Genomic DNA, 23,044 nt, shown 5'->3' on the forward strand with positions numbered 1-23,044 from the left:
TGCTTTGTCAACTCCATCACTCAAGCTATTTGGGGTATTTTATCCATGTCCAGTAGACTTACCTCTGCCACGAGACTTAGCTCCTGGTTTGACAATCCAGATGTTCCTGTCCCCTTCCATGTCCAACTGTGGGACGACTTTTTGCAGCCGTTGCAAGATATCCTCACAGCGCTCAATGAGGCCATCTGTCTGTGTCATCTGGGCCCCTTCGCTGCAATGACAAATACTTGACCCAATAGAATGACCCAATGCCCTTCCATGGTTGTAACCTGTGCCAGAGAGAGAGAACCTATGGCCTATAGGTGGCAAATGGCTTCTGAGCCCCTAGAAACTGTATTATTGCACAACATTTGAGAGCAAGGTATTAAGAAACAACAGCATAATGTGTAATCCACCCAGAGTCGTTTGTTAGTGAGATGGCCAGCATATACCAGTAAATTTAATCTATCTTCTTTCTACCTACCTACCTACATACCTACCTACATACCTACCCACCTAACCAACCCACCCACCCACCCATCCATCCATCTCTCCTCTCCACCCCTCCCCTCCCCTCCCCTGTGTGTATGTATGTGTATGTGTATGTATGTTCCAGCATGACTCTGGAACACCTCAAGGAATTTCAACCAAACTTGGTACACAGATGACTTACTCTCTGGAAACAAATACTGTGGGGGTAAGACACCCCTTCCATAAATCTGGAATGCCTGGGCCACTGAAATGAAAAGGAATGAATTATATCGATAGTGTCGAATCCCAGTACTTTTGACAGTGGTAGTGTGCATTAGTGTGATAAGATACAGCCTGTTGTGCCTTAAGATGGCGTCTAATGTACAGCACAGTGGAGTTGCCATGGTAATGGCTTCACAGTACTCCACAAGGGGGCTCCAACCTAATACAGAATTAAGATAAATAAATACCCGGGCAATGCCGGGTTATCAGTTAGGAATGAATGAATGAATGAATGAATGAATGAATGAATGAATGAATACATTCATTCATTCCTAATATGTGGAAACAGAACAAAATAAGAAAATGTATTGTAAACTGTTCATGTTAATACCCTGAAAGTTCTCATCTCCCTCAACAGGAAAATATTGGAAATAATCCCATGGGATCATCATGCCACTTTTCCCCTACTGTAGCCCTGGATTGTCAGATGGCTGCAGATCTCTGCCCTACACAGTATGGAAGTATTAGCAAGTATTTTTTTGTTTTTATTGAGAGGAAGTCCTCAGTTCACGACCACAATTGAGTCTAAAATTTCCATTGCTAAGTGAGGTAGTTGTTAAGAGTGTTCCACCTCATTTTATGACCACAATGGTGTGCCTCAATTTACGATCATTTTGGCCACCATTGTTAAACAAACCACAGCAGTTGTTAAGGGACTCATGTAGTTAAGCGAATCTGGCTCTCTCCCATTGACTTTGCTTGTTGGAAAGCAACTGGGAAGATCACAAATGGGTGATCACATGACTCCGGGACCAGAGGTGGTATTCAGCCGGTTCTGAGCGGTTCTGGTGAACTGGTAGTGGAAACTTTTGAGTAGTTCGGAGAACCGGAAAATACCACCTCTGACTGGCCCCACTAATGATCTATTCTCTGCTCCCAGCCTTTGAATCAAGCTGATGGTTGGTCTATTGCTGCCTCCAGGCCTCCCAGCTGATCACTGGATCTTCTTTTGTTGCCCTGCACAGGAAAACGGATCTGGAAAACGGATCTGGAAAGCAGGTTAGTGGGGTGGGGAGGGAATGGAGATTTTACAGTATCCTTTCCCTGGAGTATACCCCTTACTTTGGGGTAATTTTTAAGGGTAATTTTAATTTATATTTGAATTTTAATCTATTGTACAGCGTATAACCTACCTCCTTTGTCTATTTATGTATACCTATATTTTTGTATTTACATTGTTTTAATATATCTGTACACCGCCCCGAGTCCTGTTTAGGAAAGGGTGCGGTCTATAAATTAAAGATTATTATTATTATTATTATTATTATTATTATTATTATTATTATTATTATTATTATTATTATTATTATTATTTTGCAGTATCCTTTCCCTGGAGTGGGGAGGGAATGGGGAGTTTGCAGTATCCTTTCCCTGGAGTGGGGAGGGAATGGGGATTTTACAGTATCCTTTCCCTGGAGTGGGGAGGGAATGGAGATTTTGCAGTATCCTTTCCCTGGAGTGGGGAGGGAATGGAGATTTTACAGTATCCTTTCCCTGGAGTGGGGAGGGACTGGAGAGTTTGCAATATCCTTCCCCCAAGAGTTGGGAGGGAATGGGGAGTTTGCAGTATCCTTTCCCTGGAGTGGGGAGGGAATGGAGATTTTGCAATATCCTTCCCCTGCCAGGTCCACCAAGCTATGTCCACCAAGCTACACCCATAGAACCGGTAGTAAACTTTTTTTGAATCCCACCACTGTCTGGGACAGTGCAACCACCATAAATACATGCCCGTTGCCAAGCACCTGAATTTTGATCAGATGACCATGGGGATGCTGCAACAATCATAAGGGCGAAAATGAATCATAAGTCACTGTCTTCAGTGCTGTTTTAGCTTTGAACGGTCACCTAAGCAAACGGTTGTTAAGCTGAGGACTACCTGTACAGTTGCAAAAACGAGGTCTGTGGATTTGCGGACACTGGTGGTTTTCCCCCTACAAAGTTCAACGTTTGTGCTTACTGGGCTATCTGATAGTAGCTGTGCAGGAAGTCGTGCCAGTGTCCTTTCGAGAGTTGCAAGGCAGACCCAGAGTCTCCGTCGATGTCCTGATGTTTCAGGCTGCTCAAGTGCTCCTCGCAAGCATGGATTGCCGTCTCAATCAGCTGGGCTGAGAAATTGGCCCCTTTCTTGTGGCGGTTACGATGCTTGGCTTCTAGAAGGGAGAGATTATTGACCCAGCAATCCTGGGTATGTGACAAGGGCCTGAGCACTGGTTGTCACGATGTTAAAAAGTTTGCTAGGCATGAACTGACATTCAAGAGTTAAACTAAGAAAGAGTTATTGCGCAGGTCATAAAAGTTCTTATCTGAAAGTGATTTATTGTGCATGCGTCACACATTCCAGAATTCCTTTCTTTGTTCGGCTGCCAACTTGGCAACCGGAGATTTTTATTATCAAAAATGTAACCATTAGTTATTTCTGTTTCATTTACTTTTATTATTTTTGTATTAAAGTTTGTTTATTAATTAGAATACTTCTTAAAGACTTTTATTTCTTTTCTTAATATCTCAAAAGATATGCGGAAGGGAATCAGCCCGGTCCCTTGATCTCAGATTTCTCCAGGGCGTTTTTTCCCCTGACACTGGTGTCCAAGTGAGAGTGAGGGGCAAAAAGCCAAACAGGTAGAAAATACAAGCCCCACCCCCTGTTTTGTACCTAAATATTTCAAGTCTTGACTCCTGATGAGTGCCTAGATGTCATTTTGTTATGTATACAAAAGGGTCAGACTTATAACAATACCACATCCCCCTTCTTGCTGTGATGACCCGGGGTTTGGCACGAAGGCAACAGCTCTCTCACAAACCTACAGCAGCTTCTGACTGCAGATACTCCAGTCCAAATGCTGTAAGCAGAATGACTGCAATCAATCATTCCAGCAGGGCAAGATAATTAGTCCAGAAGCGAAGAATCATGGCAATAATTCCAGCAAGACAAGATAAGCAAACAAAAGCATGGCAATAATTCAAACAGTCAGGAGGAATGCCAGGAATGTAGGCCACAACTCTCAACACTAGATGAATTCAGCGTTTGTTCCCGACAAACGCCCCTCCCAACTGCCTCTCCTTTAAACTCCATCCCCAGGTGTGCCTTGTGAAGGAAATCGGGTCCCTTTCCTTCCCCTTAAGCTGAGCAAAGCACATTGCTCTCTTCTTCATTCTTCCCTGCGCATACTAGGATGAGGAGGGGAGGGGCCTTGGTCTTCATCTGAATCCCCTCTCCCTTGTTCTACCTCTCCCCTGATCTGCCCAGCTTGACTTTGCCCTCTCTCCCGCTCTCTGTCAGCTGTTGTCAGTGGCCCTCCCGAGCTCTGTTTTCGTTGGCAGAGGGTGTCACAGGCAAAATGAAGCTCGGGGCCCCATTTTCACTGGCAGAGTACTTGGGCCTCCCTTGGCGCCCCCAAAAGGGAATGGGGATTTTATACTATCCTTCCCCTGGGGTGGGGAGGGAATGGAGATTTTACAGTATCCTTCCCCTGCCATGTCCATCAAGCCACACCCACCAAGCCACACCCACAGAACCGGTAGCAAAAAAATTGAATCCCACCACTGACGCAGCGGCACTTGTAACATCTGTCTTAAAGCCTCTGTATCTTTTCCCATGATCATTTTTTCGCCAAGCAGGACTCCAGACAAAGATGGCTACAGCCAGTGGGTGTTATATGGAAAATCCTTTTGCTTTCAAATATGAAGCACTTCCTAGTCCTAGCTTTGAATGGCCGATTTCTTTTCCACAAGATTCCTGGGCCTCAGTCATGGGAAATAGGTGGAGGAAGTAATGTTTAAAGGAAAGGAAGCAGCAGCTTTTCTGAATCAAGGATAGGGAGTTAGACTGATGCAAACAGTACTGGAGGCTTTCAAGAAGAGATCGGACTGCCATTTGTCAGAAATGGTGTAGGGCTGTGATGGCGAACCTATGGCATGTATGCCACAGGTGGCATGCAGAGCCATTTCTGAGGGCACGCGAGGTGTTTCCCTGTCAGCTCCAGCACGCTGACCACATGATATTTGGGACTTTTTCGCCCTTTGGAGGCTTCCCTGAAGGCAAAAAAACACCCAATGCGCAAAGCGGAAGTTCGGGAATGGAATTCCGGTGTGCACATTGGGCTGTTTTTCGCCCTCTGAAGGCTTCAGGGAAGTCTCCTGAAGCCTCCGGAGGGAGAACAATAGTCCAACCGGCAAACCGGAAGTCTGTTCCTGAACATCCAGTTTGTGTGTTGGGGCATTTTTCACTCTCCCCAGGCTCCTAGAAAGCCTCTGGGAGGGCGAAAAATGGACCTACCGGATCCATTGGAAAATGGGTTGTTTCTGGCCTCTGGAGGGCCTCCGGGGGGCGTTTTCACCCACCCCAGGCTCCAAGAAAGCTGTGCACGCATGCACAGGGCAGCGGGTGTGTGTGTGTCACATGTGCATGCGTAAGGGGCACGGCACATGAGGGGCATTAAATTATGGGGGTGGGCACATGAGCACCCGCAATAGAGCATGAGCGCATGCTTTTGGTACCCGAGGCAAAAAATGTTTGCCATCACTGGCATAGGGTCTCCTGCTTGGACAGAGTTTGGACTAGATGACCTACAAGGTCCCTTCCAACTCTGTTATTCTGTCAGTATAATGACAATAACTTGTCTTCTTTTCTACATGCTTTGCAATATCACGCACAGGTCTCAGGGACAGGAGCTGGTAGTGTCATCATCCTAACTAAGGCAGCAAGAACCTGTGAATACTGTAGCAAGGAAGCAAAAGAGCATAATTCTTCAAATTTAAAAAAAAACCCGAATTTTGGATCAGTTCTTGCTTTCTTGTTATTATTATTGAAAGCAGTACAATAGAGAGAAAAGAGGGTATCACGACTTGAGCATCTTGGGGGGGAAATGTATTAACAATTAGCACAGGATTCTCTACAAGTAACGGCGACTAGTGTGCCATCAGAACAAAAACAAACCAGAGGAATGCCATTGATATAATTTACTTGGACTTCAGTAAGGCGTTTGATAAGGTAGATCATAACCTACTACTAGATAAAGTAGAAGAATGTGGGTTGGACAGCATCTCCACCAGATGGATTCGTAACTGGCTGACCAACCACACTCAACGTGTAGTCCTCAATGGAACGGCATCTACATGGAGGGAGGTATGCAGTGGAGTACCCCAAGGCTCTGTTTTAGGCCCAGTACTCTTCAACATCTTCATCAATGATTTGGATGAGGGAATAAATGGGGAACTCATTTATGCGGGAATAAATGGGGAACTCATAAATTTGGATGAGGGAATAAATGGGGAACTCATAAATTTGGATGAGGGAATAAATGGGGAACTCATCAAATTTGCAGGTGACACCAAGCTGGCAGGAATAGCCAACATTCCAGAAGATAGGCTTAAGATACAGAAAGATCTTGACAAACTTGAACATTGGGCACTATCTAATAAAATGAAATTCAATGGTGAAAAGAGTAAGGTTCTACATTTAGGCAACAAAAACAAAATGCACAGGTACAGTATAGGTGGTACCTTGCTCAGTAGTAGTAACTGTGAAAGGGATCTTGGAGTCTTAGTGGACAACCATTTAAATATGAGCCAGCAGTGTGCAGCAGCTGCCAAAAAAGCCAACACAGTTCTAGGCTGCATCAACAGGGATAGAATCAAGATCACATCAAGTGTCAATACCACTTTATAATGCCTTGGTAAGGCCACACTTGGAATACTGCATTCAGTTCTGGTTGCCACGATGTAAAAAAGATGTGGAGACTCTAGAAAGAGTGCAGAGAAGAGCAACAAAGATGATTAGGGGACTGGAGACTAAAACATATGAAGAACGATTGCAGGAACTGGGTATGTTTAGTTTAAGAGGAAGAAGGACTAGGGGAGACATGGTAGCAGTCTTCCAATATCTCAGGGGTTGCCACAAAGAAGAGGGAGTCAAACTATTCTCCAAGGCACCTGAGGGTAGAACAAGAAGCAATGGATGGAAACTAATCAAGGAGAGAAGCAACTTAGAACTGAGGAGAAATTTCCTGACAGTTAGAACAATTAATCAGTGGAACAGCTTGCCTCCAGAAGTTGTGAATGCCCCAACACTGGACATGTTTAAGAAGATGTTGGTTAACCATTTGTCTGAAATGGTATAGGGTTTCCTGCCTAGGCAGGGGGTTGGACTAGAAGACCTCCAAGGTCCCTTCCAACTCTACTATTGTATTGTATTGTAAACCATCTAGAATAAGTTAGCTAAGTTTCTGAGTTGATATTTTGGTTTGAAAGTTCAAAACTTATTAAAGTGGGCTTTTAAGAAAATTGGATGCACCTGAAACAGTAGTAATATAAAGTAGTATAAAGTAGCCTTTATTGTCATTGTACATCATATATACAATGAAATTGGTTTTAGCCTCACTGGTGCAGTCCATGACAAAAAATACAAACAACATAAATAGTATAAAGAATAATTCCTATGCAAGTAATTAGCAATATCTGAAACAGATATTCATGGTCATAAGCAAACTCTTCCAAAACTAAAAAGTGGATTATTTCAGACATAAAAGTAGCCCCAACAGTAGGAACCATTCATTTACAAAATGAAAAGAGGTACCTCTTGGACCTTAGGAGATACAATACAATAGTAGAGTTGGAAGGGACCTTGGAGGTCTTCTAGTCCAACCCCCTGCCTAGGCAGGAAACCCTATACCGTTTCAGACAAATAGCTATCCAACATCTTCTTAAAGACTTCCAGTGTTGGGGCATTCACAACTTCTGGAGGCAAGCTGTTCCACTGATTAATTGTTCTAACTGTCAGGAAGTTTCTCCTCAGTTCTAAGTTGCTTCTCTCCTTGATTAGTTTCCACCCATTGCTTCTTGTTCTACCCTCAGGTGCTTTGGAGAATAGTTTGCCTCCCTCTTCTTTGTGGCAACCTCTGAGATAGCGTCCACCAGGGCTGCATCTTCTGAATCTGAAGTAAATTTGTCTCAGATTATGTCAAAGTTCCCAGTGTGGTTCTAACACTCCAATTTCACAACCAAGCTTCTTTTTAAAATAATTCTCAGCTCAGTGGGCAGAATAATACCTCTACATCCTTGGTGTAATTAGGCCTGGGCAAGCCAAGTTTGCACCAAGGTAGCTGAAATGCATTTTTTTTACTGGCATTCACAATAAGGAAAATGAGATATAAAATCCCTAAAATGATTCTGTGAAGATAACAAAACATCATTCAGATACAAGAAACAAAGACTTTCTGCACAGTTGTTCCGCTCTGATTCACAAGCTAGAATTCAAATGCCTAAAATAGCCAGAAGATAAAGACTACCCCCCTGCCTACAGGATACAATCATCTTGAAGCATTAAGAAAAAGTAATAAGGCAAAATGCATTTAAACCCTTGGGCTTCTCGCCATTTGTCCTGCTCCATGAAGTCCAGCCTTTCAGGCTTTCTATAGACTGTGGCAAGAGATGACGGTTCTTTAATTCCCAGGGGTGAAATTCAGCAGGTTCTGACAGGTTCTGGAGAACCGGTAGCAGAAATTTTGAGTAGTTCAGAGAACCGGCAAATGCCACCTCTGGCTGATCCCAGAGTGGGGTGGGAATGGAGATTTTGCAATATCTTTCCCCCAGGTGGGAATGGAGCTTTTGCAGTATCCTTCACCTGCCATGCCCACCAAGCCACGCCCACAGAACCAGTAGTAAAAATATTTGAATATTTGAAAGCTATAAGGTTTGTTTACTGAAAGGCTCAGTGGAAAATGTTTTGTTGATACAGGTGTTCCTTTGAAGAAAAGAGAAAGCTGTGATTTGAAAAACTCCACTGAATTTGTTTGACCTAAAAAGTCTCGGATGTTTTGGCTGTGTTTATAACCTGGAAAATGGCACAAAGTGAAGAAGAAAAGGCTCTAACTTTGCAAAGAATTTTCTTAGAAATTCAAAAAGTTTTAATAATTACAGAGAGAATTGAAAAGAGACTTGAAATTATAGATCAAAATACAGAAAGTACGGGGACAGCGATGAAGTTTGAGGACAGAGCTGAAAAAATAACAGAGACATGTGAAAGTGATAAGAAAATTGTTGACAATGACAGCAAACTGAGAGTGGAGGGAAATGACAAATGTGAAATACAGAAAGGAGACATTGATGAACTGGAACTTTATTTCAGATGTCAGAAAATAGATGAGGAAAGGAGAGAAAATTTGGCAGAAATAATGAGAGTAATCTCGGCAGAAGCACTAATGATAACAAAAGTTAAGCTGATAAAAAGAGCAGATAGAGGGTTTCGAATTCTTATAAGACATGCAATGAAGAACAAGTTCTTAAGAGAAGTCCACATAAAATTTATCCAGAAAACACTTAGAATACAGACTTTACAAATGGCAAGAGATATTGGACTACACTATCTCTGGAAGGATACAGAATGATGAAATGAAATGTCACAATAAATTTTAGTTAAATTTTGAGTGCTATGTACAACGTAATAATAGCCATAGTCAAATAAATGATCAATAATTATAACAAAGCATTTACATATACTAGATTGATAATATTAAATCTTATACAAACTGTAAGTGAGGATTATGGAGATGATGTTGAAAAACCTTTTTATAAAAGATAAACAATGCTATATAGCAGTGATGGCGAACCTTTTTTGGCTCACGTGCCACAAGTGGGGGGAGCGCGGGGGGGTCGAGTGCGGGCGTGCCGCACCCATAATGCAACGGGCGACCCCCCCCCGTGCGCATGCGCGCTCAACACGCAACCCCCCCATTTTTACATTTTTTTGCCCTCCCCAGGCTCCAGGGGCTTTATAGGAGCCTGGGGAGGGTGAAAAGAGCCTCCCCCGACCCCCCGGAGGCCCTCCGGAGGCTTCAGGGACTGTACGGAGGCTTCCCTGAAGCCTTCGGAGCGCTTAAAAACACCCTCCGAGCAAACCGGAGACTTCCGGGTTGCTCGGAGGGTGGTTTTAAGCGCTCCGAAGGCATCAGGGAAGCCTCGGACGGTCCCTGGAGCCTTCGGAACGCTTAAAACCACCCTCCGAGCAAACCGGAAGTGGCTTCCAGGTTGCTCGGAGGGTGGTTTTAAGCGTTCCGAAGGCTTCACGGATGGTCCCTGGAGCCTCCGGGGGGGGGCGTGGGAGGCTCTTTTCGCCCTCCCCAGGGTCCTATAAAGCCTCTGGAGCCTGGGGAAGGTGAAAAATAGCTTTTAAAAAGGCAACGCCTCGCGTGCCCTGACAAATGGCTCCGTGTGCCACTTGTGGCACGCGTGCCATAGGTTCGCCATCACGGCTATATAGAATAGAATATAAAGATGTAATATCATTGGATGATTTCAGGATGATGTAATAAAATGTCATAATATAAATTTACTTTAAATTTAATATGCCTTATGTTGAAAGGATGTAATAATAGCTAGGCTTAATGGATGTTTAATAATTATAACAATTTGTATACATGTATATTAGATTGATAATACTAATAATGGGGAAAAAACATAAAATTGGAAACTATTAGAGAATGTTATCAATGCTAAAATAATTGAATGACTTCGAACAGGAGGAAGCATAATAACAATGTATACAAAGATATCTTGAGTGTCAATATGTGACAAAGACTTTGTAACCAATCGACACGCTGTGTGTAGTTGGAGAGGCTTTTATGTTATATAAAACAGAGAGATAGAATCAAGATCACGCGAAGTGTTAATACCACTTTATAATGCCTTGGTAAGGCCACACTTGGAATACTGCATTCAGTTTTGGTTGCCACGATGTAGAAAAGATGTGGAGACTCTAGAAAGAGTGCAGAGAAGAGCAACAAAGATGATTAGGGGACTGGAGACTAAAACATATGAAGAACGGTTGCAGGAACTGGGTATGTCTAGCTTAAGAGAAAGAAGGACTAGGGGAGACATGATAGCTGTGTTCCAATATCTCGGGTTGCCACAAAGAAGAGGGAGTCAAACTATTCTCCAAGGCACCTGAGGACAGAACAAGAAGCAATGGGTGGAAACTAATCAAGGAGAGAAGCAACTTAGAACTGAGGAGAAATTTCCTGACAGTTAGAACAATTAATCAGTGGAATAGCCTGCCTCCAGAAGTTATGAATGCCCCAACACTGGAAGTCTTTAAGAAGATGTTGGATAGCCATTTATCTGAAACGGTATAGGGTTTCCTGCCTAGGCAGGGGGTTGGACTAGAAGACCTCCAAGGTCCCTTCCAACTCTGCTATTGTATTGTATTGTATTATTATATGTGTTCTGTGTTTGCGTTTGTCTGAAAATAAAGATTTTATTAAAAAAAAATATTTGAATTTCACCACTGTTTAATTCCCCCAGGTTTTCTACTAGCTGCACCCACCTGAAGAGCCTCGACCACTTAGGATCTCATTCTGATTTTCATCCAACGCTGTCAGGAAAGTCGGCTTCTTCCAGTATCGTCTCACCACTATTTTGAGAAGGCTCCTGGCTGCAGTGAGTTGGAAGTCCTCTACCATAAAAAAAGCAGAAAGGCGTGTAATTCCTAGCCCAGCAGCTATTTCAGCTTCTAAGCTTGCTTCATCCTCAGAATTTAACAGCACTGGTGCACAAGCCATAGCTGGCAAATGACATGCAACTCTCATGTGTAAGATGGGACGTTTTTTCCTCTTTCCCTGGGAGATTCTGTCTATTTTTCTAATTAATCTACTGACCACTGTGATTATCTGGCCGGTGGGGAACAAACTGCTGCCGACCGGTTGTTGTGAAGGCTTCTTACCAATAAAAGCATGTTTTTCATCTTTAGCTCCAAGACGATAACACCGTGGGAAAAATGTATCTGCATCAGCCTGGTCAAACCATGGCAGGTTACGCAGGTTAAGACACAACCCTACCTGAGAGAGAAGATATAGCAAGAGCAAGAGCACTTAAAATTATATATGGCTTCACGGTGCTTTATACAGCACTCTCTAAGCGGTTTACAGACTCAGACCAGTGGTGGGATTCAAATAATTTAACAACCAGTTCTCTGCCCTAATGACCAGCTGGGTAGGCGTGGCTCAGTGGTCATGTGACTGGGTGGGCGTGGCCAACTCAATGTCACTCACGTCGATGGGCACTTCGCCTTAGCTGTTGCAATGTAATAAGGGAAGCAGTTTCTGTAAGCAGGGCAATAAAGATTAGGCTAGAAACACCACCAGAATGTTTGCTTCCTGCCTTCCTTACAGGATTAGCCCTGTAAAGTGGAAAAAAACAAAATGAGATTTCTTCCAACAACCGGTTCTCCGAACTGCTTAGAAAGTTAACAACCGGTTCTCCCGAATAGGTGCAAACTGGCTGAATCCTACCACTGGTCAGCCCCCAACAATCTGGTCTGGAGTGTTTTGACTACAGGCGGATGGAAGGCTGAGTCAACCTTGAAGCGGTCAGGATCGAGCACCTGGCAATGGGCAGAGTTAGCCTGCAATACTGCATTCTAACCACTGCGCCACCAGAACTCTTTAACAAATACATACTTCTGTGGGGTCCAGATGTTTATGTAATGGTCCTCTGCTCACCTTGGTAGTGAAGGTGCCTGCCTTGGCATAGTGATTCATCATCTGGTCCTTGCGCAGGCTGCGACAATCAATCACATCTCGCCGATTGGTCCAGATGAAGTAAGGGATCTGGTTACGAACCAACCTTGACTGCCAATGAAAGAGGGCAAAAAGGAGCAGCGGGTAAAGGCAAAGGGCAGAAGTGTAATCATCAGAAACCATGTCAAAATCGTTTGAAAATCATTAGGGGATAGTAAAGGGTTCGATGAATGGCAAGTAATTGTAAGAATTCATAATAAACAAGTGTCAAGTGAAGAGAGAAGCTGCATTTATAAACACACATAGATGGATAAAGGCTCAGCAACTCCATTCCTTACAGCATACTAAATTTGAATTTCTGATCTGAGTTAGATTTTTGTGGCTTAGCGCAGGAGTCCCATCACATCACCCTCCACTGGTCTGCCAAACTGGAAAGCTTGGGAATCGCTGGTTTAGCAGGAGTTAGGTTTTTGTGGCTTAGTGCGGGAGTCCCCAACCTCAGAGCTGCAGGCCACTACTGGGCCGCAGCTTGTTTGGAACCGGGCCACACAAGCAATGGGTGAGCACATGTGCACATGCAGCTCCATTTGCACAAGCAGCAGGCAACTCTCACTTGTGCACGCCTGCCACTCACACAGAACCAGCCCCTCTCCCTGCCCCCCACCCGCGGCTGGTCTGCCAAACTGGAAAGGTTGGGAACCGCTGGTTGGTTGGTTTGGTTTATTATTTAATATATTGTGTAAATCTAGGATTAACCCATTAAATCCAGTAATCAAATTAAGCATGTTACATGAATGCGATCAAAGGATGTTGTGAGTTGGGTCAAGAGAGTCCCATTGGACTATGATACCATTGGGGTCTGTTTGCCCTCTAAAGCGGCTTACCTCTCAGGCCTTCTGTGCAAAATAAATTTGATGGGAAAGGGAGAACCAAGTAGACTGCTCCTATTTTAGGAAAGGGGAGGAAAATGGAACAAATACACAGTAATAAAATGAAGTTTTTAAAGGGCAGATCACTCTGGTAACCCAAACTAACCATGAGGTTATAGATACCGTCAGTATCGTCCTGCTCATCTTCCTCATCCTCATCTGTAGTATGAAAACAAAATGAATAAGAATTAGAAAGAAAGAGCTGTCGTAAAACAGACATACAGGTAGTCTTCGACTTGCCACCTTCTTCATTTAGTGACTCTTCAAAATTACAACAGCACTTTAAAAAGTGACTTACGGCCATTTTTTTTCCACACACATGACCCTTGCAGCATCCCCCATCCGTGGACCAAAATTTGGATGCTTGATAATTGGTTCATATTTATGACAGTTGCAGTGTCCCTAAATCATCAGGTGTTCTTAGTTATTCACACACGTTTTCCCCATTTTGGATTTCTTTTTGTAAAACAAAATTTGTAAAAACGAATGATGACATGGTGTAATAGGTCAGGTCCATTTGAGGTTGCATTTGCCTACTTTAAAAAAAAACTGCTAAGGACTGGATGATTTTTACTATTGTGGCAAGCTACCTTCCTTCTAGAAGAATGAAACATTTTGAGAAATATTTTAAAAGGCAGAATAAAATATTTCCCCTAAAAGAGAAATAAAAGTCTTAAGGGAGACAGAAACTCAGAGCCCAGCTCCCTCCCCCCAGCAGACATTTTGTGCCCATTGAGAAAGATTGGGTCAGCCTATCAACAAAACAAAAGACCTTCAGCTCCAAGGTGAAGGGATTAAGACATGACCCTCCAGGACATAATAGGATTAACCTACTACCATCTAGCAGCAGAGCTCATCACATTGCACAATCTCCTAAGGCCATTGCATCAGCAGTCCAAACTTCAACCAAACATAGCTCAGACAAAACTCTGAAGATTTGTACATGGCCCCATGGGATTCTGACAACAACCAATAGAATGCATGTTCTTGCATAGGAACAGGAAGTTCAAGTGCAAAGCTCAAGAGAAGGCATAAATACCCCAACTCTCAACTCCATGTGGTCAGCTGTGCAGAACCACCCCTGTGCTTCTGCTTCATCCATAAATGGACCTTTTTCCAATCAGTCTCCAGCCTCCATTTTGTCTGTAATGCCTTTCTCCCGTCTTGGAACTGAACCAGATGGATATTCCTTCCAACACTATGTTCTGATATGTAAAACTATGGAACTCAAAGGTGTATTTTCTTTTTTACGTGGCTATAGATGTAACAAACAAACAAACAATCCTTCTCCAACACACTTCTCTCTCCAAAGTGAAATTTATTTCTACAGCGAGGGAGGTATTTTAGCATTAGCACATGCTTACAGAATGCCCTTCCAAACAACCTTTGGCCTGCATAATTCATCAGACCTTGAGTGGTGTTTTACTTCTTTTTTGTTAAACAAACATAAAATCATTTAATACGAAGGGACATAAAGTCCCAAAGGTGCTTTTTTCAAGAGGCAACTGGACTTTCTGGTTTTTCTTTGAAGAGGTTTTGCTTCTCATCCAAGAAAGCTCCTTCAACTCTGGCTGGATGGTGGGGAACGAGAGGATTTAATACTCCTTGCAGACAGCTGGTCATTTGTATTCTTTTAGCGGGTTTTAAAGGTCACCTGGAGGTTTATTTGTCTCATCAGGGTCACCTGAGTGGTGCAAGTGGGTGTGGAGCCTTCTTGGAACTGTTGAAAGGACTGTGTTGTAGAATGGAGATAGTTGATGTTGTATCCCTCCCCTTCTGTTGAGAGAGGGCTGTTCAAATTTTGACATATATGGCCTCTTTGACCTCTCTTTCAAACCAGTGGTCTTCTCTCTCCAAAATGTGGACTTTGTAGTCTTCAAAAGAGTGGCCTGTGTCTTTTAAATGCAGAAGTGCATTTAGTCCTGATGGGTTTGTTCTCCTATGTTGTGCCATGTGTTTATGAAGTGGTTGTTTTGTTTCCCCAATGTACTGATCTGCACATGGCTCACTGCATTGTATATAGCGTATACCATATTGGCTCAGTTTGTATCTGGGTATTTTATCCTCAATGATTCGCTAAAATAATGCAAATGACAACCTGTCTGCAAGGAATATAAATCCTTCCATTCCCCACCATCCAGTCAGAGCTGAAGAAGCTTCTTGGATGAGAAGTGAAACGTCTTCAAAGAAAAACAAGAAAGTCCAGTTGCCTCTTGAAAAAGCACCTTTGGGTCAACCATGACCTGGATGACTGAGAATCTCCATAGACATCAAGGGACATAAAGGTAGTCCTTGACTTATGACCACAATTGCAAACAGAACTTCTGTTCCTAAGCAAGGTGGTTTTAAGGGAGTTGCACCCAATTTTATGATCTTTTTGGCCCCTTTTTGTTACATGAATCACTACAGTTGTTCAGTGAATCACGCACATGTTAAGCAAATCCAACTTTTCCCATTGACTTTTCTTGTCAAAAACCGCTGAGAAGATTGCAAATGGCAATCCCATGCTCTGGGACACTGCAACCGTTGTAAATACGTGCCAGTTGCCAAGCGCTCAAATTCTGATCATGTGACCACGGGGATGCTGTGACAGTCCTAAGAGCAAGGAATCGGTTGTAAATCATTCTCTTCAGTGCCATTCTAATTTTGAATGGCCGCTAAACAAATTTTTGTAAACCAAGAACTATGTAGGCGCAGTGGTTAGAATGCAATATTGCCGGCTAATTCTGCCCACTGTCTGGAGTTCGATCCTTATGGGGCTGAAAATTGACTCAGCCTTCCATCCTTCCGAGATGAGTAAAATGAGGAGCCAAATTGTTGGGGACAATAGGCTGACTCTGTACACCGCTTAGAGAGGGCTGTAAAAGTACTGTGAAGCGGTATATAGGTCCAAGTGTTATTGCTAAGTGCTATCTTCCCTTCTTTAAAAAAAGCAGTTGTACACGTCAGTCTGCAAAAAGAATAAGCTTAAGCAGTGGTTAAAACAAAAACAAAAAGCCCAAGGAATCCAATGGGGGTTGGAGGGAGGGTTTGAATCCAGTGGTGAAATTCAATTTTTTTTACTATCAGTTCTGTGGGCGTGGCTTGGTGGGTGTGACAGGGGAAGGATATTGCAAAATCTCTCCACTCCAGAGGAAGGATACTGCAAAATCCCCATTCCCTCCCCACTCCTGGGGAAGGATATTGCAAAATCCCTATTCCCACCCCACTCCAAGGGAAGGATACTGCCAAATCCCCATTCCCTCTCCATTTCTGGGGGGAGGATATTGCCAAATCCCCATTCCCTCTCCATTTCTGGGGGGAGGATATTGCCAAATCCCCATTCCCTCCCCACTCCAGGGGAAGGATACTGCAAAATCCCCATTCCCTCCCCACTCCAGGGGAAGGATATTGCAAAATCTCTACTCCCACCCCACTCCAGGGGAAGGATACTGCCAAATCCCCATTCCCTCTCCACTTCTGGGGGGAGGATATTGCCAAATCCCCATTCCCTCCCCACTCCAGGGGAAGGATACTGCAAAATCCCCATTCCCTCCCCACTCCAGGGGAAGGATATTACAAAATCTCTACTCCCACCCCACTCCAGGGGAAGGATACTGCAAAATCCCCATTCCCTCCCCACTCCAAGGGAAGGATACTGCAAAATCTCCATTCCCTCCCCACTCCAGGGGAAGGATACTGCAAAATCTCCATTCCCTCCACACTCCAGGGGAAGGATACTGCAAAATCTCCATTCCCTCCCCGCTCAAGGGAAAGGATATTGCAAAATCTCTACTCCCACCCCACTCCAGGGGAAGGATACTGCAAAATCTCAATTCCCTCCCCACTCCAGGGGAAGGATACTGCAAAATCTCCTTTCCTTTCCCACTCCGGGGGAAGGATACTGTAGAATCTCCATTCCCTCTCCACTCCAGGGGAAGGATACTGCAAAATCTCCATTCCCTTCCCACTCCAGGGGAAGGATATTGCAAAATCTCTACTCCCACCCCACTCCAGGGGAATGATACTGCAAAATCTCCATTCCCTCCCCACTCCAGGGGAAGGATACTTCAAAATGTCCATTCCCTCTCCACTCCTGGGGGAAGGATATTTCAAAATCTCCATTCCCACCTCATTCTGGGGCCAGCCAGAGGTGTCATTTGCCGAACTACTCAAAATTTCCACTACCGTTTCTCCAGAACCTTTCAGAATCTGCTGAATTTCACCCCTGGTTGAGTCTTACCGTCATCAGTTACATCACTGTCATCACCATATTCATCAGCTTCGCCATCAGGGAAACGGTCCCGCTTGGTGACAACTTTCGACATCTTTGGGAACTTCCTCTCCACCCAGCCTCTGACAAGAAGCTGCCTTCGGATGATGGGGTACGGACCATGGACCATGAAGATCTTCCTTTGCTATGAGTTGGCAGGAGAATTAGAGGGTGAGCTACTTGGCACTGCAGGAGGAAGACGGAGTGGCAATGTTCCAAAACAAAGGAAAGGTTTCAATGGCAGAATAAGAGAGTTGGAAGGGACTTTGGAGGTCTTCTAGTCCAACCACCTGCTCAAGCAGGAAACCCTATACCAGGGGTCCCTCTGGGCCATTACCCACTACTGGGCCACGGCCTTTTCGCAACGGGGCTGCACAAGTGGCAGGCTAGTGTGCACGCGCAGCTCGACTTATGCGAACGGCGGGCCTGGCTCCCCTCTTTCTCTCTCCCGCCAGGCTGCCATGCCGCAAAGGTTGGGGATCACTGCCCTATACCATTTCAGACAAATAGTTGTCCAATCTCTTGTTAAAAACCTCCAGTGTGGGAGCACCCACAATTTCTGGAAGGAAGCCATTCCACTGCTTAATTGTTCTCGCTGTCAGGAAATGTATCCTTAGCTCTAGGTTGCATCTCTCCTTGATTAGCTTCCACCCACTGTTTCTAGTCCTGCCTTCTGGTGCTTTGGAAGATAAGCTGACTCCTCCTTCTTTGTGGCAACCCCTGAGATATTGGAACACTGCTATCTTGTCACCCCTGATCCCTTTTTTCATGAAACTGGAGTCATACCCAATTCCTGCCTATGTTCCTCATATGTTTTAGCCTCCGGTCCCCTAATCACCTCTGTTGCTGTTCTCTGCACGCTGAGGTTGATCTAGGGAAGGTGACCTAGGGAGACAAACTCAGTCGATGTCATTACCTTGATGGCTCTCTCCACATACTGTCTGGCTTGCTTGAGGCGATCTGGATTGAAAGAAAAGGTGACATTGATGCTGCGTTGTGTGCACCCATCTATCAGTGGAGCTGTATATCCTAGGAAGGGGTGGAAGAAAGAAACAAAATTTGATTTCCTAGCTTCATAACTCCCAAGCTCCTTTCATGCTATGGGACTAGTATCAGTTTTGACATTTGAGCTGCTGACTGTTACTGCCTTGTATATTTCCATGTTGTCCCACGCATCGTTCATCGCTTATGTACAGCAAAACCACAGGAGAGGTTATCTGGAATTTGGGGTGATATCAAGGGTAGATTCAGCCGGTTCGGATGGTTTGGGCGAACTAATAGCTCTGACGATCAGGTGGGCCCGCCCCTGTGTTTTACTGATCTACCCATATTTTTCAGAGTAGAGGATGCAGCGGAGTATAAGACGCACCAAGATTTTGAAGAGGTAAATTTTAAAATAAGTTTTCCCACTCTGCAGGCCTCCCAAACCCTCTGCATTCCTCATTTTTTTGTAAAAAAAACAACAACAGGCAGGCAGAGAGTTTGAGAGGCCTGCAAAATGCTCCTGGGGGCTGGAGGGGCAAAAATGAGCAAAAAAGTCCCATTTTTTGCAAAAAAAAAGGGGGGGGCATGCATAGGCTTTGGGAGGCTTGTAGCATGCTCCTGGGGGCTGGGGAGGGCACAAATGAGCAAAAATGGTCTGTTTTTTGCTCGTTTTTGCCCTCCCCAGCCCCCAAGAGCACTCTACAAGCCTCCCAAACCCTTTGCATTTTGGTGAAGAGGGCAGGGTTTCAGGAGGCCAAAAATATTATATTCAGTGTATAAGACACACCCAGACTTTTACCTCCTTTTTTGAGGGAAAAAGGTGTGTCTTATACTCCGAAAAATATGGTATATCCTCTCAGCTGTGTTACTCCCTAGAAGTAAGGTAGAAGGTAAATTTTGTTAAAACTGCGCACGCAAAACATGCGATCACCGAACCGGTTGTTAAACTGGCAGGATCTCACCACTGGGTGATATCAGGATGCTGCTGACATCCAACTAAGGAAGTTACTAACCAATGAAGGAAGCAATTAGAACCCCATGAACTGGATAATGGGATGGACCAAAACAAGGACAAAGTAATGTAAAAGCATTTCAGTTTCACAGGATACTCCATTGTAGATTTTAAAGATTGGATTGGTTTTTTAAAGGAGAGATTAGAAGAGAATGGTATAGGACAGCGATGGCGAACCTTTTTTGGTTCGTGCCACAAGTGGGGGAAGCGCAGGGGGGTTGTGTGCAGGCGTGCCGCACCCATAATGCAATGCACGATCCCCCCAGTGAGCATGCGCACACAACAGGCGCTCCCCCCATTTTTACATGCTTTTTTCGTCCTCCCCAGGCTCCAGAGGCTTTATAGGAGCCTGGGGTGTGTGTGAAAAGAGCCTCCCCTCCCCCAGAGGCCCTCCGGACACTTCAGGGACCGTCCGGAGGCTTCGGAGCGCTCAAAACGACCCTCCGAGCAAACCGGAAGTCACTTCTGGTTTGCTCGGAGGGTCGTTTTAAGAGTTCCGAAGGCTTCAGGGACCGTCCGGAGGCTTCCCTGATGCCTTCGGAGCGCTCAAAACGACCCTCCGAGCAAACCAGAAGTGACTTCCGGTTTGCTCGGAGGGTCATTTTGAGCGCTCTGAAGGCTTCAGGGAAGCCTCCAGACGGTCCCTGAAGCCTCCGGAGGGCCTCCGGGGGGTCAGGGGAGGCTCTTTTCGCCCTCCCCAGGCTCCTATAAAGCCTCTGGAGCCTGAGGAGGGGAAAAAATGGCTTTAAAAAGGGTGAACTCAGCATGCGCGCGCTGGCCAGCTGACAGGGCAGCGCCTCGCGTGCCCTGACAAATGGCTCCGCTTACCACCTGTGGCACGCGTGCCATAGGTTCGCCATCACTGGTATAGGAGCTCCTGCTTGGGCAGGGGTTTGGACTAGAAGGCCTCCAAGGTCTCTCCTAACTCTGTTATTCTGTATTCTGTAAAGATGCCATTTTGGAAAAAAGAAACTTTACCAGTTTAATTAAACAAGATTGCTCAACGCATATATGTCAAAAGCTTTCAGCCTATCTGCTAACTCTTAGATTAAACGACTTAATCTGAAGCCATATTCCCTTTGCTTTGCTTCTTAGTTGTCATACACATGGGGGGAGAGGGGACCAATGGAGTGTCACTGCGTTAATTGGTTTGCCAACTTGTGCTTATATTCTGAGTTATACAGTAGACTGAACTGTTTCTTATCTGACAATGATTTACTGCGCATGTCACATAATACATCACACATTCTTTCCTTTCCTTCTGATCTCTGTTCGCCTGCCAAGAGGGTGAGCGACCTAACTCTGCAGAAAGGTAGTTATTTGCATTAGCAAGATTTGTATTTTATTTTATTTTATATTAAAAGTTTTTTTATTAGAATATGTTTTCGGGTTTTATTTTCTGCTTATTCGGAAATATGCTGCTTGGAAAGCCAACGATCCACACCTCATTAGTTCAGGGTGGAACTTCCCCTGACATGGAGTGTGAAATGTTTTCTTCTAATGTGCCAGACATAACAGCGATATGGCTGGTGGGAACCAAGGTCATCTCAACGAGCATTCATAACAGCCGGAGGGAGCAGCTGAGAAGTCCGCCACTTACCTGGTAGGTCAACGTGATCTATGGCACTGGGTGGGGGGAGGGATATCTATTCTTCTAATTATACCAAGCCGCAGGAAATATTTAGAGTTGGATTCACACCTGAACGTGCCAATATGATGGACCCAATAAAGATCTTTGAGAAAAGCTACAGCCTCAGAGTCCTCAATTGATTGGGACCATTACTCGGAACCATGACATTATCTCAGAAGGGTCTCAACAAACATAATGGATCTTTACCACATTACAATTGTTTATTGATACTGTGCAGGTAGTTCTGAGCTAACATTAGTAATTGGGACAGGGACCCTCTGTCGCCAAATGGAGTGTTTGTAAAACCAGTTCCAGTGGCGGTTGTTAAGCAAATCCTTTGTGTGCTTGTTAGGCATGACATCATGCGATTGGCAATTGTGATCTCCGTGCTTGTTGGATTGGTGACAAAGGGTCATATGATGGTAGGCGCTGCGATCATTGTAATTGTGAGCTGGTTGCCAAACACCTGAATTACAATCATGTGACTACAGGTAGCTATGACCACAAGTGAGCCCAAAGTTTATGTTGCTAAGTGAGAAATGTGTTAAGTGGATTTTGCCCCATTTTACGACTTTTCTTGCCACAGTTGTTAGGCGAATTACTCCAGCTGTTAAATTAGTGACACGGTTGTTAAGTGACTCTGGTTTCCCCATTGACTTTGCTTGTCTGAATGTTGCAAAAGGGGATCATATGACCCCGGAGCACTCAACCGTCATAAATGCGTGTCAGTTGTCAAGCATCCAAATGTAAGCCTTGTGACCTTGGAGATGCTGCAATGGTCATAAGTATGAAAAATAGTCATAAGTCACTTTTTTCCAGTGCTGTTGTAACTTCAAACGCTCACTAAGCGAACTGCTATAAGTCAAGGACGACCTGTGTAGGGATTGTGCAATGGCCTCAATTATGAGGACCCATCATAAGTCACCTTACTCAGTGCTGCTTTAACTTTGAATTATGGTTAACCAAGGACTAACTGCATTGTAGTCTGTCTCACATGTAATCTATCTGCCTAACCACCTTGTTTTCTCTCTATCTCATCCTGATTTAAATTCTGCATCACTTAGTCCAGGGCAGTGGTGAAATTCAAACTTTTTTTACTACCGGTTCTGTGGGCATGGCTTGATGGGCGTGGCAGGGGAAGGATACTGCAAAATCCCCATTCCCTCCCCACTCCAGGGGAAGGTTACTGCAAAATCCCCATTCCCTCCCAATCAGCTGGAAATCGGGAGGCAGAGAATAGATGGGGGCAGGGCCAGCCAGAGATGGTATTTGCCGGTTCTCTGAACTATTCAAAATTTCCGCTACCGGTTCTCCAGAATCTGTCAGAACCTGCTGAATTTTAACCCCTGGTCCAGGGGTGTGAATCTCAAGGCCTGAGGGCCAGATCCAGCCCATGGGGTACTTAGATCTCACCAGCGGGGCTGCCCTGGAAACAGCAAAGGACTGGCCCACGCGACCTTGGAGCTTGGGAGGGAAAACAGAGCTCTGGAGTCTGTTTTCGCTGGCAGAAGATCGCTGGCAGAGCTTTTCACTGGCAAAGGGTTTCAGGAGGTCATTGTAGGCGAAAACAGAGCACGGGGGCCTGTTTTCGCTGGCAGAGCACTGAGACCCTGACAAGAGTGACATTGAGCTGGCCACACCCATCCTGGCCACCCCCACCCCAGTCCCCCAAGGTCAAACGCAACTCTCAATGTGGCTCTCAATGAAATCGAATTTGACACTTCTGGCGTAGCCCATTCTATACATTTGATGAAACAAACTACAGTTCACCAAAGCTTATGCTTTTTAAACAAACTTTGAGAGTCTAAAAAGAAGCTACCAAACCCTCGGCTGATTATGTATTTACCCCCAAGATCAAAAGCAACCTGCTTTCGGCAACCATTTGTGCGAAAAACAGGCAGAAGCCAGTGTTTTTACTCACCCTCTGATAGAAAAATAGAATGCAGAGCCAGGGTGAGTCATGGGTTTAATTCAACAGAATTCTCCTGGTGTTCT

General features: G+C 44.6%; 1 protein-coding gene across 7 annotated transcripts in view; it reads right to left on the reverse strand.

The window, feature by feature from the left end:
• Nucleotides 1-23,044, reverse strand: part of TTLL3 (tubulin tyrosine ligase like 3) — a 58,427-nt gene that overhangs the window by 23,869 nt on the left and 11,514 nt on the right. For 6 of the 7 annotated variants that reach the window (XM_081947437.1, XM_081947436.1, XM_081947433.1 and 3 more), the window contains exons 5-12: nt 18,340-18,452; nt 17,394-17,568; nt 13,278-13,330; nt 12,225-12,353; nt 11,447-11,561; nt 11,051-11,179; nt 2,690-2,882; nt 63-211 (exon numbers count right to left, since the gene is read on the reverse strand). In XM_081947437.1, the coding sequence (XP_081803563.1) occupies nt 63-211; nt 2,690-2,882; nt 11,051-11,179; nt 11,447-11,561; nt 12,225-12,353; nt 13,278-13,330; nt 17,394-17,568; nt 18,340-18,452 (1,056 nt within the window). The remainder of the gene's footprint in view (nt 1-62; nt 212-2,689; nt 2,883-11,050; nt 11,180-11,446; nt 11,562-12,224; nt 12,354-13,277; nt 13,331-17,393; nt 17,569-18,339; nt 18,453-23,044) is intronic. The other variant, XM_081947435.1, reaches the window with a different exon arrangement.

This window comes from Natrix helvetica (assembly GCF_964273705.1).
Source record: "Natrix helvetica genome assembly, chromosome: 1".
Taxonomy (NCBI): Eukaryota; Metazoa; Chordata; class Lepidosauria; order Squamata; family Natricidae; genus Natrix; species Natrix helvetica.